The 17,442-nt window shown below is 46.8% G+C and overlaps 2 protein-coding genes across 2 annotated transcripts; one reads left to right on the forward strand and one right to left on the reverse strand.

The window, feature by feature from the left end:
• Nucleotides 1-2: 2 nt before the first annotated feature.
• On the reverse strand, nucleotides 3-16,466 carry LOC125761656 (intermembrane lipid transfer protein VPS13B). The gene is made up of 6 exons (XM_049422983.1): nucleotides 11,613-16,466; nucleotides 8,399-11,542; nucleotides 6,502-8,326; nucleotides 5,774-6,433; nucleotides 3,221-3,435; nucleotides 3-3,148 (listed from the first exon to the last, which is right to left on the reverse strand). The coding sequence occupies exons 1-6, from the start codon at nucleotides 14,594-14,596 to the stop codon at nucleotides 148-150; spliced, it is 11,829 nt and encodes a 3,942-aa protein (XP_049278940.1). The 5' UTR covers nucleotides 14,597-16,466; the 3' UTR covers nucleotides 3-147.
• On the forward strand, nucleotides 3,503-5,725 carry LOC125761676 (alanine--glyoxylate aminotransferase). Its single transcript, XM_049423030.1, has 3 exons — nucleotides 3,503-4,901; nucleotides 5,065-5,160; nucleotides 5,223-5,725. The coding sequence occupies exons 1-3, from the start codon at nucleotides 4,231-4,233 to the stop codon at nucleotides 5,644-5,646; spliced, it is 1,191 nt and encodes a 396-aa protein (XP_049278987.1). The 5' UTR covers nucleotides 3,503-4,230; the 3' UTR covers nucleotides 5,647-5,725.
• Nucleotides 16,467-17,442: the final 976 nt, after the last annotated feature.

Below are 17,442 nucleotides of genomic sequence, written 5' to 3' on the forward strand. Positions count from 1 at the left end.
AGTTGCATAGTTCTATTTTGCGGTGACCCTTTTATTGAGGTATATAATACGTCTACCCAGCCCCTGGCATCTTACTGCACTAGTCTAATAATTTATCCCTTGCTTATGCGTTACCTACGTACAATTCAATGACTGGAACTAGAACACTCAACACTCGAAAGGAAGAAAAGCCACGACATCTTCCGCAGCCCGCCCCATCTCGCTGTCAACGGTGCGTTTTAACAGATCGACATAGGTGATGAGATATTTGACCAGATTTTCATCAAGGAATATCACTATCTTACGCTCACTATCATCAGCTGAACCGTCCCGTTCATGCTCATCACAATCATCTTCCAGCATTCGATCTATCGCCGTCGTCGAACTCGTTTCATCGTTCAAAAGCAGTCCCGATCGGTCCATTTCTTCGTCTGCACCACTTGCAGTGGACGATCGCGCAATGTCTAGCACGACGGATCGCTGATCGATTATTGTTGGTTCGATCACACTATCATCTAAACCCACCGCTTCCTCACTCTGTTCCAGCGGTCTCATGTTATTCGCAGACACGTTCGCTCTAGCGTTTCCTAGGCCGGCTTTTCCGTACGATTGCTGGACCGTCACATTACCGACGATGCGGGGCAGTTGCATGGTCGAATCGCGCACAAAATCGTACGTACGGCTCGAGATTGGATACTGATCATAGTCGGAGCAGGGTGGTGGTGGAAGCTTGGGACGTACACGAATGACGAGCCTTGTCGCATCGCTTTCCTCGTCCGTATCGAAAAACACTGTCTTCGGATCGAGCACCTCCAGCAGTTGGCATTCGTGTACGTCATAAAGTACGAGGGCCTTACTGTAGATAGCAACCAGCACCAACCGATACTCGCCATGCGTAGCTAACGTTGCCTGAACGGTAAAGAGGAGCGATCCTTCGCCGACGGCTTGCGGTTCCCAGAGCGCCTTGTGCGGTATCGGTTCCAGTCGCTGCAAGGATTGACGCGAATGTAGCTTCGGTGTGGGCAGTGTGTTGTAGCCGACGCTTTGCAACATTCCTTGTCCGGTTAGGGCGACCAGCTCGGCCGCACCACTGATCGGTTTGGCAAATGCTCCTACAATGCCTTTACCCATGCCCGTCACTACACCGATCGGATTAGTGGCTTGTAACGGATGATGAGCTAGTCCACCAACGGCTCCGAGCAGGCTAATACCAAGCCCGGTCAGGCCCTGGGTAAAACCGTCCGTCATGCCTTGTGGTCGACGGCGTCGTAACGCATCCGTGCGTTGCACATGTTCCGAATCGAGCGTTAACCGATCGAGATTGCGCGATACTGATTGGGCCAGCTTCGTAACCGAGTTCACCGTACCGGCGGTTATGTTTCGTACCAGCGAGGCAGAACCCTGCGTTACTCCTACCAGAAAGCCCCACGGACCACGAAACAGACCCTGCACAGGCAGGGATACAAAGTCGCGCAAACCGCTCGTTACAGAGCGAGCCAACCCGCTCGGACTGCCTAGTATCTCGAGCGAACCGATCACCCAACCGCCACCAAAGATCGCCCCGGACAGGTAATGCATACCGACCGCATTGCCAAACTTGATCGGTAGCGAACGAACCGAGCGGCGTTCAAAAGCCGCAAATTCGAGCGGACTGTGATCGAGCGCAATGTACAAACGCATGCAGGCATGCACGGAAAGCAACACGGCAAGTGGTTCGATACGTACGCACCGGAACTTGATTGGTTCGGCCAGGTAACTTGACTGCTGTATAACAGCTCGCGGAACGAGCACTTCACCCGGCTGGCAACGGATGCGAATCGGCGTCATATCACTGTCACGCTGCTCGTAAAGCATTCCTGCTGGAAGACACTCCATCAAGTAGTCGACTAGGACGTTTATGTACGTATCCTCAATGTATGCTCTGATTGGATTGATCTTGAGCCGTAATGCTTCCACACCCGACCAACCACCATCGGAGTCGCCGTCATCCTCAACAAGATCACACTCGACGGTACAAAGCGCTACCTTTGCTAACAGCTCCAATTGATCCTCCAATCGGTAAGGGTTTGGTGGAGATTGGACGAGTAACTTGCGTTGCTTCGTATCGTGATCTTCACTGCAAAGCACGACCGGGAAATCGTATTCTCCGCTTGAGTGCAATTCATTGTCCACCTGAATGTTGGCACAGTGCAGAGTGGCTTGGTTTGCTGTGCTGCAACGCTTTGCCTTGAAGCCGATTCGCTCAAAATTGAACGAAATAATGTCCTGCTTGAAGCAAGATTGCAGAGACTCATCATTAAACAGCGTGATCATCACCGTTCGGAAGTAACTCTGTACAAGCTGTTCTTTACCCGAGCTGGTCTGTTCATTCTCGGAACCATACTCGATCGATGGATAATCTTTGCTTGGGAGAGATGACCCCTGTGAGGTTTCGCTCGATTCCGCTGGAGATGCTGGTTCCGGCGGACGAATCGGGTTCGAAAGGCGCGTCCGAATATCCTTGGCCGAAAATTCTAAATCCTGACTAATGTAGTCGATCACTAGTGCCGTCGTCCGGTTGCGTAACTTCATCGCCAGCTTTAGGTCTCCGTACAGAGGAATGTTCAGAAAGATGCTCTTATCCTCATCGATCTTTACCGGGTGTGACCACCGGATAGCACTACCACTAACACAGGCAAATATTAGTGCCATCTCGGATTCCTGCGGTTCCGGAAATTGATCGTCGAGTGACGGTGGCGTGTAGAACACTGTCTGTCGGGAGCCTACCGTCTGAAACCAGGAGAAATTACTTTCCACCGTTTCGGCAACCGCAGTCGCTGCCTTGTTCGGGTGTACCGTGTCCGATTGAGCAACGTAGATGTTAAAATCGGTTCTGTTTTCAATCGCATACGATGGACACGGATCGTCATAGATCGATACGTGCTGCTGACCCTGATGCGATACGATCGACAACGATAGTGCATGATGTCGCCGATCGATTGGATCTTCGTGCGGTACGCTAAGTGACTTCCTGGCGATTGGTTTGTTTAAGAAAATTGGTGCCGAGAATTCGCTTCCATTTTCTCGCCGCTGGTAGACGGTCAGGTAGTGGTTGAAGTTGGTGCTTGACTTGATCTTGACTTTTCGATGTGATACATTATTAAGCATCGTTATGACGGTACCTTTGGGGCTGTGGAAGAAATTAGCAAAATAATCAATCAGAAGTCTAGAGGTAGAACGCATTTTTGAGGAATACACATACTTTTCATTTTTTGCGTTATTTTTAGGAAGGCTATAACAGCAACTATGCGGTCCAGAGTTGCTTAGCTTGAACTGTTCCAACCGTTCGTTGGACGGTAACGCGAATGACCAGCAGTGTAAATCAATGCTCGAATAATTGGTCACGATGAATTGTGAGGCCAAGATGAAGATTCGAACTTTGTTTTCCGTTAGCGATGTTAATACTAAGTTCATAATCTGAAAGGAAAAAAAAAACATTTTTAACATAAGAAGCTAGAACAAAGTTTGATAAATTGATAAGCTGTATGCTTTGCTCAGCGCCTTCCTTCAGACTCTCAACCATGACCTATGAAAACGGGTCCAAACCACACTAACCACATCCCGTACCCATTGCGAATTCAATGAACTCGCCATACCCATTGACCCAAATAAGGTTACGTACTCAGAGAGGGATGAGAAAATAGTTCCCGGCAGATAACAGATAAAATGTAATTTTCATGTAGACAACACATGGTGTCCAAGTCACATCGTACAATCCGTATTAAAACGTGCAGAACGATCATAAACTGCATAACGTGCCTATAGACTTGGTACTTGAGAGACATGTTTAATGCGTTCTGTAAAAAACGCAATGAATTAAGACAAACAAAAACATGAAAAATTACACACGACATATGACGACGGAGTACGAATGCGTCTCACTGGATGAGGGTGATGTTTTCCTATGCTCTTGCGAGATACGCACGACCGGATTGTACAGCTGATAACGTCGTTTTCGTTTCATTTCGTACCAGCCCACCAATACATTTGCGATCTGATCTCTCTCACACCTTACAAACCAGCTGTTAACAATCGTACGCGCAAACCACATACGCGGCAGATAAGTTTGCCTTTTCAATGGCTCTCATAAAAACCAGTCCCCAGAGCTAGAAAACAGCTTAGTCAGTGCATTCGCGAAGCTTAAACCAGCAGCACGTTCAATACCGGTGAAAGTCGGAATATTAACTTTAAAATCAAACATCGTCTTAAGCCATGGAGTATCGAATAAGCGCCCCGGAGGTACTACGCGAACCTCTGGTAGTGCCGGAAAAGTTGCTAATGGGACCGGGACCTTCGAATGCACATCCACGCGTCCTGGAAGCGATGAGTCGTCCAATACTGGGTCACTTGCATCCGGAAACGCTTAAAATTATGGACGACATTAAGGCGGGTATGCGGTATCTCTTCCAAACGAACAATGCGGCCACCTTCTGCCTGAGTGCATCGGGCCACGGTGGTATGGAGGCTACGCTGTGCAATCTGCTCGAGGATGGTGACGTTGTGCTGATCGGTCACACCGGTCACTGGGGTGACAGGGCGGCCGATATGGCTTCGAGGTATGGTGCCGACGTGCATATGGTGCAAGCCGCCTCAGGTAGTTCGCTCACTTTGGTCGAGATTCGAAAAGCCCTGGAAACCCATCGTCCGTCGGTGTTGTTCCTAACGCAGGGTGACTCTTCCACCGGAGTGCTGCAGGGATTGGAGGGAGTGGGGGCATTGTGCCGGGCAAACGATTGTTTGCTCATTGTGGACACGGTTGCATCACTCGGCGGAACACCTTTCCATATGGATCGTTGGGAAATTGATGCCTGCTATACCGGTTCGCAGAAGGTGCTCGGTGCACCGCCAGGCATTACGCCAATTTCCTTCAACCATCGCGCTGTGTAAGCATTGAAATTTGTTTGTTCACCACGACGTAATTGTCGTTATCAAACGCGTGTCGGGTATGCTGATTAACCTTTTTTTTCTCTTTTCTGGGCATCTGTGTCTTTTCTGGACCTTCATGGAACTCTGCAACTGATGAATTGCTGGCGGGAATACCATCAGTGAGCGATACAAACGCCGCCAGACGAAGGTGAAAGTGTACTATTGGGATATGTTCTTGGTTGGTGACTATTGGGGATGCTTTGGACGACCACGCATGTATGTGTTATATAGACTTATTATCTATAAATCATCTATACACAACCGATTACATTTTCCAGCTATCACCATACGATATCTTCAACCCTTCTGTACGGTCTCCGTGCAGCAATAGCGATCGCTTGTGAAGAATCGATCCCATCCCTGATTTCCCGCCATCAGGATTGTGCAAAGCGACTTTACGATGGTCTTCTCGCCCTGGGCTTCGAACTGTACGCCCAGGAACGCGACAGATTAGCTACCGTCACCACTATTCGGGTGCCAACGGGTGTGGACTGGCTGCAAGTGTCGCAACATGCAATGAAAACCTATCTGGTAGAGATTAGCGGAGGACTTGGACCGACTGCTGGGCAAGTATTTCGCATCGGGCTTATGGGACAGAATGCTACAAGCGAACGGGTAGACCGGGTGTTGCAGGTTTTCCGTGAATCCATCAAAGCCGTGAAACCAGACTTCGTGTTCCGCAAGAGTGCATCAAAAATGTAAAACATATTTAAACAAAGTGTTTCAACCTTTTAACGTGGAAAAATATATCATCTTTGCTAGATGTGCGAACCTATCTAAACCTATCTTTAACTATTACTATTCAAAATCCTTCAGAAACAACACTTACCCCGAATTCCGTGCGGATAGTGATATCGATTGAACCATCCAGCGGTAAAACAGCATATCCGTTGGGCGATTGCTTCTTCGTCTCCGTGCTATCGATGTAGATCAACTCCGAATGGAGTGAATGTCCAATGCTCACGATCATTTCTAGCGTGAAACCCGTTTCCACGTGGAACGGCATAATAATGCTGTTTGGCGCAATAATATTTACATCACTGGTTGTGTGATTCCTGAGTCGTACTTCACATCCCAGCTGGTTAATGAACAATGCCCACGGTGCAATGTTGAGCATCAAGCAGCAGGACATTTCATACGCCGCGGAACAATGGTACAGTGGGAATGTTGCTTCTTGTATTGAATTTTCCCGTCGCCATCGAAGCTCTTCCTCACGTGAGCACGGCCAATCAGGGAGTCGTCGACCATCCCTCAGCGCCATCAGTGCATTTTCAATGTTACGGAACCGGGCCGGGACTTGGAAAAATGTTTTACCGTCTATCAATCGATAGGATAGCAGGGCCTTTCGTTTGTCTTCACCATGGGGCGAGTTAAAGTCCATTCGGAAAGCTAGTTCATGCTCGTCCGAGTACGTGCCGGCCACGTTAAGCTGCTTTCGCTGTCCTTGTCCGTAGATTGAAAACGATTGGTTCAGTTTTTCCTCATATGCCTGGCGAGAAAGGAAAGTTAAGTGTAAACATAAATGGTTCCTATATAATCTTCGATCGCCTTACTTACCGTGGTGTTAACGGTCAGGAATGATTCAACCATAAACAATGGCCAAACGATTACCAACACACGCTCCAGCACCTCCCCATTCACTGCAGGTGCTAGCTTACTATCAACCAGCTTTTCGCGCACGATCCTCACCCAATAGCTAATGTAGCCTTCGCGTGTTATCGTGGACGTTGGTATCTTCACCAGGTACGGCATGCTTCCACCGTTCATGATCTCGCGCAACGGAACATCACCTGACCAAACGACCCGCCCATCCTCGCCATCGATCGCAATATTCATCGTTTGCTGATTCTTATTGTTGGCCGGCGAGAACAGATTAGCACTATCTCCAGCTGCCACCTGGAAGCTGGTAGTCGTGTAGTTACGGTCACTGTTTGGCACAATTTTGTAGTAACGATACTGAAACTTTAAACGCTGCGAGGTCATATTGTAAAACCCGATCTGTCCTTCAATCGTAATGCTACGCTGGGTGTTACTACTGCTACCATCGGTCCCATCCACCGAGAGCGATTCGATACGGATCAGTAGCATCTTTTCATCTTCCATGTCCTCTTCGTAGATCGATTGTACACAAACTTGTTGCAAACCGTCGGTTGATACATCGAACGCTTCAGTCACTACCTGTGTGTTCCCTTCGGTGAAATACAATTGCAGCTGCTGACGTTGCCGGCAACTTCGAAACGCGTACAAGCAGAGCTCATTCGGACCGAGGTATACCATTTCCGTCGTACCGGTTTGACCAAACTTTAAACCGGACTGTGTGCGATTACAAACGATATATCTGCTGTACAGCACAAACGGTGAACTTTCGTCACTTTTTGACATGCTTCGATTCCACATTCGTTCCGCCACAGCTAGGTTGTAACCGATGGAGGGACCGTACCTTAAGCAAATATCATCCGTTATCGTCCGTAGCTCGATTGATCGCTCACCGATCCATCCGTAAGCCTTCATGTTGCTAACTTCCAGTGCATTTTCGAACGTAAAATAATTGTAATCGAGCAGATCGCAGTGCAAATTAAACTCCGCACCAACGAACATATCAAGGTTGTCATAGACCGTGCACTGAGCGCGCAATCGATGCGCATTGAGCATGAGGAATTTATGTGCTCCGAAATCTGCCGATTCTCTGCAGAGCCGATATCGTTCAAATGGTTTTGGCAGCTGGCGCTCCGGATCCAGATGCACATGGTTGAACAGATTCATCTGTACGGGTTTTAAATCGATCGTTACTTCCAGATTCGGTACCAAGGCAGCACTGAACATAGAGTCAACCCGCATACATGCGACAAAGATCTTCGGATGCAAACGATACGGTAAGCTGACCACTCGTTGTCCGGGCAAATAAGAACTGTCCGTTAGCACATCGGTGATGGTTGTCAGCAGTGTTCTACCCAAACCATTTGCATTGCGTTGCTGCGATGTGTCCTCGTTGTCACTGGTGCCGATCATTTCATCATCTTCATCTCGTGCACGAGCCATTCCCTCGTCATAAACCACATTCTGTGTCATGACTATTCTCCAAATGGCCGATGCTACTTTACGCTGCGGTAGCTTGAGAAACGTTTTCTCATTCTCGGAAAGTGTGAACTGGCACACCTCTACGAAATTACCGTTGATGTCTGCGTAATGTTCCAGCTTGCATTGGATGTTGACCGATTTGGTTGTGTTCATCGGTACGGGATAAACGATCACTTGATGCAGTGCTCTGGGTTGAGGATATCGCCAACAGATGATGCCTACCTCGCGATTGATGATTTTTATCTGATACGGCAAAGGAAGTTCGTTTACTTTCATACTTTCTATGAATTGAAAAGCTCCAGCTCTACAATAGAATCGTGTGAAAATAAATAGTGGTTTATGAAGACGTTAAAGACATAAAAGATAACACACTTACCTCAGATCATCCTGGTAGTATTCCTCCTGCATCTCTTTCGTACGCTTTTGTTCAAACCGTGGCGGTACGATGGGTATAAGCAACTCGCGACTTGGCGTCATGTTTGCACTTTGAACCGTAGAGATCGAATCTTTACGGTCAGTTTCTTCCCTGCGCAGTGCGTCCAACATTACCTTCTGAATCAGCTCCACTTGGTGAAAGATGTAAGGAATCAGATCCACTTGTAAGTAAGATGATTGCAGCTTTATCTGAACGAGTGGATCACGCTTCCAATATTCCTGAGCAAGCGTTAACAGCAGTTTGAAGGAAAAAGGATGAAGAATGACGAATGTGCCAGCACTAAGCAGTAGCTCAGCCAGCTCTAGCTCGAATACGATACGCTCCGGTCGTTCTTGAACCCTTATCATTGAGTGTACGGAAGAAAACGACAGCTTCATGTTGTACAGTGGCGGCTTGTTAGTATCTTCCTCTAGCAAATGCAACATCACCTGCGATAAACTTATTTCGATCTTTTCAACATCATACAGGTGTGATTTAATGAGCAAAAATTTGTTTCTACTAACCACCGCCTTAGGCAATGGTTTCGTAGTTCCCGCGCCACGCTCTTTGTTTACTTTTGGTGGTGTAAAAAGATCGTCCAAAGATGCAACTAATTCCATCACCTTCTGTATCTTCACGTGTGAGAGGGTCAGCTTAATGGGTCGCTTAAAGTCAATCTTTATCTCACGACTTCTCTTAGTCAAACTGTTTACGAAGCGTGTTTTAACGATCGGCTGCGGAATACCTAACTCATCCGGTTCGCCGGCTACCGTTTTGATGATCGCAAGTTCGTCTACTTGTACGGTTAGATCAAACAGGGATAGCTGAAGAACCCGTTCCAGCAAGTTTAGTGATACGAGCGCATTTGGTTGTACTAAGACTAGCTTTAAAGCTGGCCTAACACTGATGCGATCTCGTTGCGTGAACACATTTATCTTAAAGTATCCACCGAGAAGGCACACCTCGTACGGAACGATTGTCAGGTTTGTTTGTGCCATTGTAGAAGTCGTTCGTGATCGCAACGGTTTCGAAGTGCTTTCGGAAGATATTGATGATATTTTACGATATCGCTGGGTGCTACTTTTTCTACTCCCACTTGATATCGGCCGTTTGCCGTCCGACGTTCGATATGATTCAAGGCCCGAATCTTCCTCACACTTGGATAGTTTCGAGTTGCTGCGACGGAAACGTGTCGACGGTACCGAATCTCGATACGATCGTACCGATTCTCGGCTCGCATCTTCGCCACTTGGTGCGTTGGAAGCAAAAGTAAGTAGACTTCCCGTATCGATAGAACTGTTACTGCGCGACATGCGAGCAGTTGGTACAGAATGTCGTGGAGATTCGGCAGGTACCGGAAACATGTAGTCACCAATTTGTTTGCCTTTACTCAGCAATCGCTCAGCGAGCTGTATCTGGTCCAAATCAATATCCACCACCAAATCCGACATACAGTTTAGTTCTATCGCACGGCTACAGATAAGCACGTTCTTGTAGATGATGCACGGTGCATAAATGGCAGAAAAGTTGAACTCTTTAAACACGGTTACAACGTCGAAATGAGACGTGCGTTGCACTCCTTGATGAAGGTTATTCCACTCGAATGCTGGATTATCATGATGCGTGGTTGATGTTTGTTGATCGTGCAAGTACTTAACCACATCGCTCCAAACGGCAGTACTCAGGGAGATTTCCTTCAGCAGCAGTTCATACTGACGGTCTTCTATTTTCGAACCAGGCACATTTAGAATGCGCATCTGAGCCGCTTTCGTATACACGTCCGGGCGCAACGGAACCCGGCAAATGGGATTTTCTACATTATGATGCACGGTAATTGAATTGATCTTCATAATGTACACCGAGCAACAATCGCGATCATCGGACGATTCTGAGCGCAATGGAAGAAACACCGTAAAACCCTTACTGGCAAACAGTATCAAAGGTAAGTCTTTTACGCCTAATACCGAATTTGAACACGAATTGTGACTGATGTCCTTTTCCACCAAGTTCGATGCCTGTGACGTGCTGGGTTGACAAACATTCATCATACGCACACATTCACCGAGCAGGTCAAGATCCAACCTTAGATCAACCTGTTCCATTTTGATCAATACCTCCACGAGGGTGTCATTGTGTTCGCGTGACTTTCTTACCGTGTCCCACTTGGTGTGTACGTTTTGGGTTTCTGCTCGTGTGATCGTCATGTTGAAAAAAGTATCCGTACCAGTCGCTTTGCTCGTTTCACTTGCTTCTCCCGTTTGCACCGTTAAGCCTAGGGCTTCGTTACGTACCCATCCGCCAGACGGCTGCTGGTGTGTACCGGATGGACTATCTTGCCATTCGTAGCACACACCGCTCATGCCTCCAATTTTTGCCTTCATCTGCGAATATACTTCCTGTTTGTCGAGCGAATAAATAATGTCCTCCAGTTCGATCTTTAGTTTAATACGTTCTTTACGCGTTTCCTCTTCCCGCGTAATGCAACTAACGGTAAGCTTTGAGAAGGTCCACTGTAGCCACAGCGATGGCATTGGACGGCGCCCATCATGTTCCGCTGTGGTTGCTTTCTCTTTGAGCGTTTCATCCGATCCTCCGCTGGAGTTGTGAGTTATGTCGAGAAATTCACGCAAATCGATGGCCGCTATCGAACTACCACCTCCCGGTAGTTGGGGAATTTCTAGAAACTGTTGGACGCTGTCCACTTTGTTCGAATCATTCGAATCGCTTCCAGCGGTTTGCACCATCGGAAGCTGCATTATTCGATCTAAGGTGGCACGCAACAGTACCAACTGTTCCTTCATTAAAGTCACCCGGAATGGGGTGGTATCAATGTGGAAGCAAGCGGAGGAACAGGATGCAGCGTTCACTGAGTGATCATCGCTAAAGGTAAGCACCATCGATATGTTTGTGGTCGTTTCGTCGAGCAGTTTGTTCATCTCGCCACCTTGGTACGTCCAGCTGGACGCATTTGCGAGCGAAATAGTCCATGGAAAACTTTCCTTCTCCAAAGGCCAGACGGATTTAGCGATACTGATCGGAAACCGGTTGATGTAACCGGACAGTGTTTGGCACTTGAAGGCGGAATTCACCGAAATCAGTGGAAGTCTAGAAATATAAATACCGTTGTTAGCTGGATGACAAAAAATCCTCAATGATAGACGAAAACGATACTTACTTGATCATGAATATTTCATTCTGCCCAAACTCATCCTCCAGCGAGTCGCTCAGTGAGTGGAATATAATATTGTTTAATGGAAGACAGACGGTAAAGTGGCTCACTTCCAGATGGAAGATCATTCTTTTCGCAAGCTTCGCCCAAAATTGCTTATCTTCGGCAGTGTTTGCAGCAGCACCGTCCGGTGAGGCGGTGCATTGCTTCGGTTCAACATCGTCCACCCCGATGGTAGACGTTGGCCGTCCGTGCACTATTGGACCCGCTCCGGGAATGCCAGCCCCTTTGCCCGAGCTCGAATGGACGGAAGTAGCCGGCGCAGAATGTTCCTTCTTATCATCGCTTCTTGTCACCGGCCGCAGGTTCGCTTGCACCGAACGATGGGAATGTTTCAAAGAAGAAGCACCGAATCGACGATTGGAAACGGCCCGATCCATTAATGGAACCGCCCGTTGCCAGAGCTCGAGGAAGGCAAGAAAATTTGGATCCAAATTCAGACTTAGATCTAATAATTTTGCATACAGTAGCGGTGGATGTTCGATGGTGGCATCGAGCTGCTTGGGAAGCTGCAGTATGACAGTAAGAAAATCTTCCTCCGTGGAATGGTCTGGCCATAGAGCGGTGAGTGATTTTTCGTTTGCTGCATCGTATTGATACGTGAGCAGCTTTAAATTGCGAGCCAGCAGCTTGTAGCAATCCGTACGATCAGCTTCAACCTTGCGCAGATGAATGAAGGAAAGAAGGAGATCCGCTGTGGGAAGAGGAATTTGTTGTTGCTGCAAGGGCTCCCAGCCGATGTTGGGTGTGTCCTGGTGCGCCAGTAGTGACTGTACGATGGAAGAAGCCGTCAGCGCTTGCAGTGGATTGACGACCATCTTCAAATCTGTCACAGTTAGGTTGTGTTCCGTTTTGTTAAGCTCCTCGTTTGGCCACAGGGATGGATGGATTAGCGTACGCTGCTGATAGTTCATGCTGACCGCTGTAGCTATTGTCGCGTCGTTCCATCGCGAATGATGAAGCTCCATCTGTAGCCGCTCCAAGTTACCGGATATCGATTGATAACATGCATCGAACAATTTGGCCGGTGGTTCCGGTAGCTGGCAGGTAGTGTACACGAGCCGATTCGGGTAAAGCGGTGCCAGGATGTTACATTCTACCCGATTAAGCTGCACCGTGAGGGATGGTTTCGTAGCTGGTGTTTGTATCTTTCCGCTACTGGGCTTTCGAAGCAATAAGCTTTCCTGGCCATGATCGAAGCAGTGCAGCTCAACCGTGGGACTCTGCAGCGTAATGTGAATCTGTCGTAAAGGAACTTCATGCATCAGTGCATCGTAATCTTCCGCCGAAGGTGGTGGCAGCTGAGAGAGTGTTGGCATCGGCTTATCCTCATAGTATGGTGGATACTCGTAGAAATCTTTGTACGATGCAAGCATCTGGAATCGATGAATCGTATCGGCTGAGATTTTCGCCCGAAAGCGTCCCACAAAGACGCGTATCATGTACTTTTCTGCCAGATTGCTAAATTCCAGATCGCTACCAAACTCGGACGTTCTTCTATCGTCGGGTAGCTGCACCTCGTGAATGATATCGATAGCAATGGCGGGAAATTTCTGCAACAAATGCTCCTGACTGAAGCTACTCAGATGATAGTTCCAATTCACGTTGTACTTCCGATTTCCGCCGGCATTATCGCTAAAGAATGAATGCTCCAGATGGGTTGTACTCTCTCCCGGTTGGTGCAATACGAGGGATTCGAAAATTTCCTTCACACTGCCCTCACGATGACCACAGGGACAGTCTTCTAGCGATTGCACCTGTACGCGCGATATTCCCAGCGTGACATTGAACCACTTCAGTCCACATGCTATCATTTCACCGTAAAAGTTGTGAAAATCGAAACGCAATATTGGATGGTACTTGATCTTCTTGGTCGTTCCCACCATGCCATCGCCGATCAGTTCCTGCGTTTTGAAGATTATTCGCAGCTGATCAATGTACAGTCCGGTGTGTAGTACGCGGAAATCGTGCTCCTCGGAATGATCGCTTTCGTTTTCCTCGGGAAAGAAAGAAGGAAGCAGATTCCAGGCCCACGAAAGCAATGATTCCTGTCCGGCTTCATCTTCCTCATCTACACCTCCCTCAGGGATGGGTTGCAGCGGTTCGGTTTTTATTTTGCCCTGCTTTAGCGCCAGCGCTAGATCGAACAAACGCATCAGCATCGGAAACTGCTGCGACGACACGTTAAAATCAAGGAATTTGGAATGTACATCAATGCGTGTCAACGACGAGCGATCGTGCGATGAAGCGTTGTACTTCACCAGCATACGCAGCTGTAGCGTGCTGCGGTATAGGACCGGTTCCTGGCAGACCTCAATCTTGCCAGCTGAATTTCGTTTGTCCAAGCAGATCGTCAGATCGACGATGTTTATCAGCTTTCGCAGGGATACTTTTGTCGGGGACATGTCGATGAAGGCCGGATTCCAACTCCCGTCGGCCGATTCCATCGATAGTTGCTGGATGTTCATCGAAACTACGATATCCTCCTCGACGTACTTTAGTATCACATTGTGGCATCGGATTGTAATGTTGTTGGCTATCTTGCTTATCAACGATGCCATGTAGCCCGGTGGAGGAGCTTCTTCCGTGCTTTTGCCCTTCCGCGGAGGGTCACGCTTTGGCACGACGTTTCGCTCATTGGTGTCGCGTAACTTCAACACAAACTCAATCGTGTTGATGGTGATGACGATCGGTTCCGAGGCAATCTTTGTCCATGGTACCCGTATACCGAGCTCATGTATGTGACCGGAAAGAAAATTGAACGGTAATTGCAGCTCTTCCTCCAGAACGTCTAGCTTGAGGTCCAGGTTTTGGAACACCACTTCCCCACCCCATAGCGATAGCTGTGAATCCTCGGGACGGATGTTTTTCACGTACTTCTCAACGTAACTCAAGATGATGGGTGTGATGTAGGATTCGATTTTGAACATCGTTTCGCACTTGTCCCGCTAGGCAGGTTCGCGTACAAATTCCGATGTAATGGTACACCCAAGTTTAACACTATTTGCCCAGACCTATCACTTTGCCGAATGGTAACAGAATCGAAGATTAATTCCTTTTGATCCTCACTGCCGTCACGTTATCGCATGTTGAATCCGATATGGTTTTGTTGCAGTGTTACTGATAAGAAACCCGATGCCGAACTTTAGCTTTGATATTGCACGTAGAATTTTGCTTTTTTCCAAATGGTTCGCTGTTGGCCTCCTACACGTGTTTACTCGAAATTTTATATGTTTTACTGCCTGTTTTGCGGTGAAGCAATTTCTATTGCAAATTTTCCCCGACTACTTTTCCACGCAACAGGAGTATATCGAACCAAAACTGCATGATTCACCAGACAAAACTGCACAGTTGGCACATTGATGTGTTTGGCAATGGGCTTATTTCCTCACAGCGAGCAGATCTGTTTTATTTACAAAGCGTTAAGCCTGCTGGCGGTACACGCCGACTGATGGAGAAAACGGACCACACATCGTACGATTCTTTTTTTTTCGTTTTCTTAACGCCTCTTCAGCTTGTTTGCCGGCCCGACACTTTTCAGACGAAAATGTTGTTGTGCTCCATTAAAATATCAACAAACGCAATCAACGATCTGACAGCAAAACATCCTAACGCCCCTCGTGTTTATGGTGTGTAGTTCAAAAAGCACATCGTAACGCCATGGTAACGTGTTTACATCCGATGGGATTTGAATTGCCCGTTTTCGCTAGCATAATAAGTGCATTTACACAAAAATTGCACTATTGTTCACAAGAGTGATTGTGAACAGTATTTTTTGCGATTTTCTTGAAAACATATCATATAAGTGAATTGATCATTCCGTACGGTCAAATTAAACAAAAATCGTTAATGTACAACTCTACAACACACCTGGTTTGGGCTGGATCGTTAAAAGTGTGGTAAAAACGTGCTCCCAACACACAGGAGCTAACTATTGAGCTATTCACGTAATGGATAGTCAGTAATTAAACAAGAGAAATCTAAAGACATACAAACGCATTAACCAGCAATGGTCGTAGAGCTATTGAGAAGTTCATCCGTTCATGTTATTCTCTTTTGAACAAACAATCCAAATCGATTGGTTAATCAGAACATGTGTGTTCTACTTTAAATCTTATGAGCACATGAATGATCACAGGAAAATATAAAATGGGACGTAATCATTAATGTAAATCTACGATCGTGTAACATTTTAAAATCTCAAGTGAATGCATAGTATGATGTCCAACTGAAAAGATGTCTCCCAGTAATTACTGTTTTATTGGACTAGAAACATTCCTTCTCTGGAAGTGGAAGCAAACGTTCAAGTGCTTTGAACATCATCAGTATCGGGGTTTTCTACAGTCGTTGATATTTTATTCATTCGCCCACATTGCACTGTGTGATGGTGGCAATGGAACTTGTTTATCAAACACGTCCAGCTAGTTTAACAAAATCCTTCTAGTGACGCTGCTTCAAACCCCACCACTAGCAAGTTCATGTCGCATAACAATGTGACCAAGAGCCACGATCAAGAACATCGGAAATGAGATCATAAGAATAAAAATTATTTAAGCTTTTCGTTCACGATCGCAAGACGACCGTGTGGACCGGACACGTTGGAATATTTTTGTTTTTGTCTCCACACGTTGGCATGTTGGTATCGTTCAGTTTTCATCGTCTTGTTCGTGTTCTTGTTCTTGAACAGCTTGTTGGGGGCTCGTTTCTACACCGACACGAACGAACTCTACGCAACGCATTTCACATCGCGTGGTTCAACGTCGTCTAATGAATGTTTTATTTATACAACCAGACAGACGGCGGTTTCTTGACTGTGGAGCGACCAAGAAAGGGGCAAATAAAATAAGGAATGATTGCGGACGTGGTCCCGTGTTTGTGGTTTGTGTGTGGTTTTTTTTCTTCTTCTACACATTCAGCTGTACATTCAACTTTAAATTGTACACCTAAACTCGTAACTTGAATACCGAAAACAACCGGTATTTTTTATTTGAAGACATAGATGCTACAAGTCTTATTGCAACGCATTTGAGTAACATGTCGTCATGCTTAGCTCATAACCGGCTTTAAGCAGAGGCCTTTACCTTTTGCTACACACAACTAAAATTCTTACTCTTCCCCACGATGACGTCATGGAAAAGGGTCCACAGAGGGGAAAATACTTTCTGGCATTTCTCTCACGTACTCTCTCTCTCTCTGTCTCGTGGAAAACAAACTTTTGCGTTCGACAGAAAGCAATTTGCTTTGGACAATTGGATCAACAAGGACGTTTGGAGGTTACTGGCCTTACGGTGGAAAGCCGGATTGCATCATGTGATGGGCGCGGAAAAACAGGCCACACAACCGTGCCACAAACTCATTGACGGTCGTTGGAAAACGGTTTCTTAAAATGCTGAAGCAATCGGATTCTAAGTTTTCCACATCTTTTTTCCGGATCAGCGTACGTTTGGCTTTGGTCCAGCAAATAAACAAACGGAAATATATACATGGTCCTCGTCATTCATGTGATAAACAATGCTGGAAGTATTGCACTGCGGTCAGCTTTTCCTAAAATAGATCTTCACCGATTTTAATACCATTTCAAGTAATAACGAACGCATACGCAAGTGATCGGTTTGTACGATCGCTATATTTTATTCATTCGCTGATGATTACCTTTTTAAGTTTCGATTCCGAGCATTGCATGTCTAATTCATTCGACATTTAAAATGCAACGCCAGAGACAACTTGCGTCGTTGCGCAACGCCATGTTCAAGTTTAATTCGATCAACTGGGAAGT

This window comes from Anopheles funestus, chromosome 2RL (assembly GCF_943734845.2).
Source record: "Anopheles funestus chromosome 2RL, idAnoFuneDA-416_04, whole genome shotgun sequence".
In the NCBI taxonomy this organism is placed as follows: Eukaryota; Metazoa; Arthropoda; class Insecta; order Diptera; family Culicidae; genus Anopheles; species Anopheles funestus.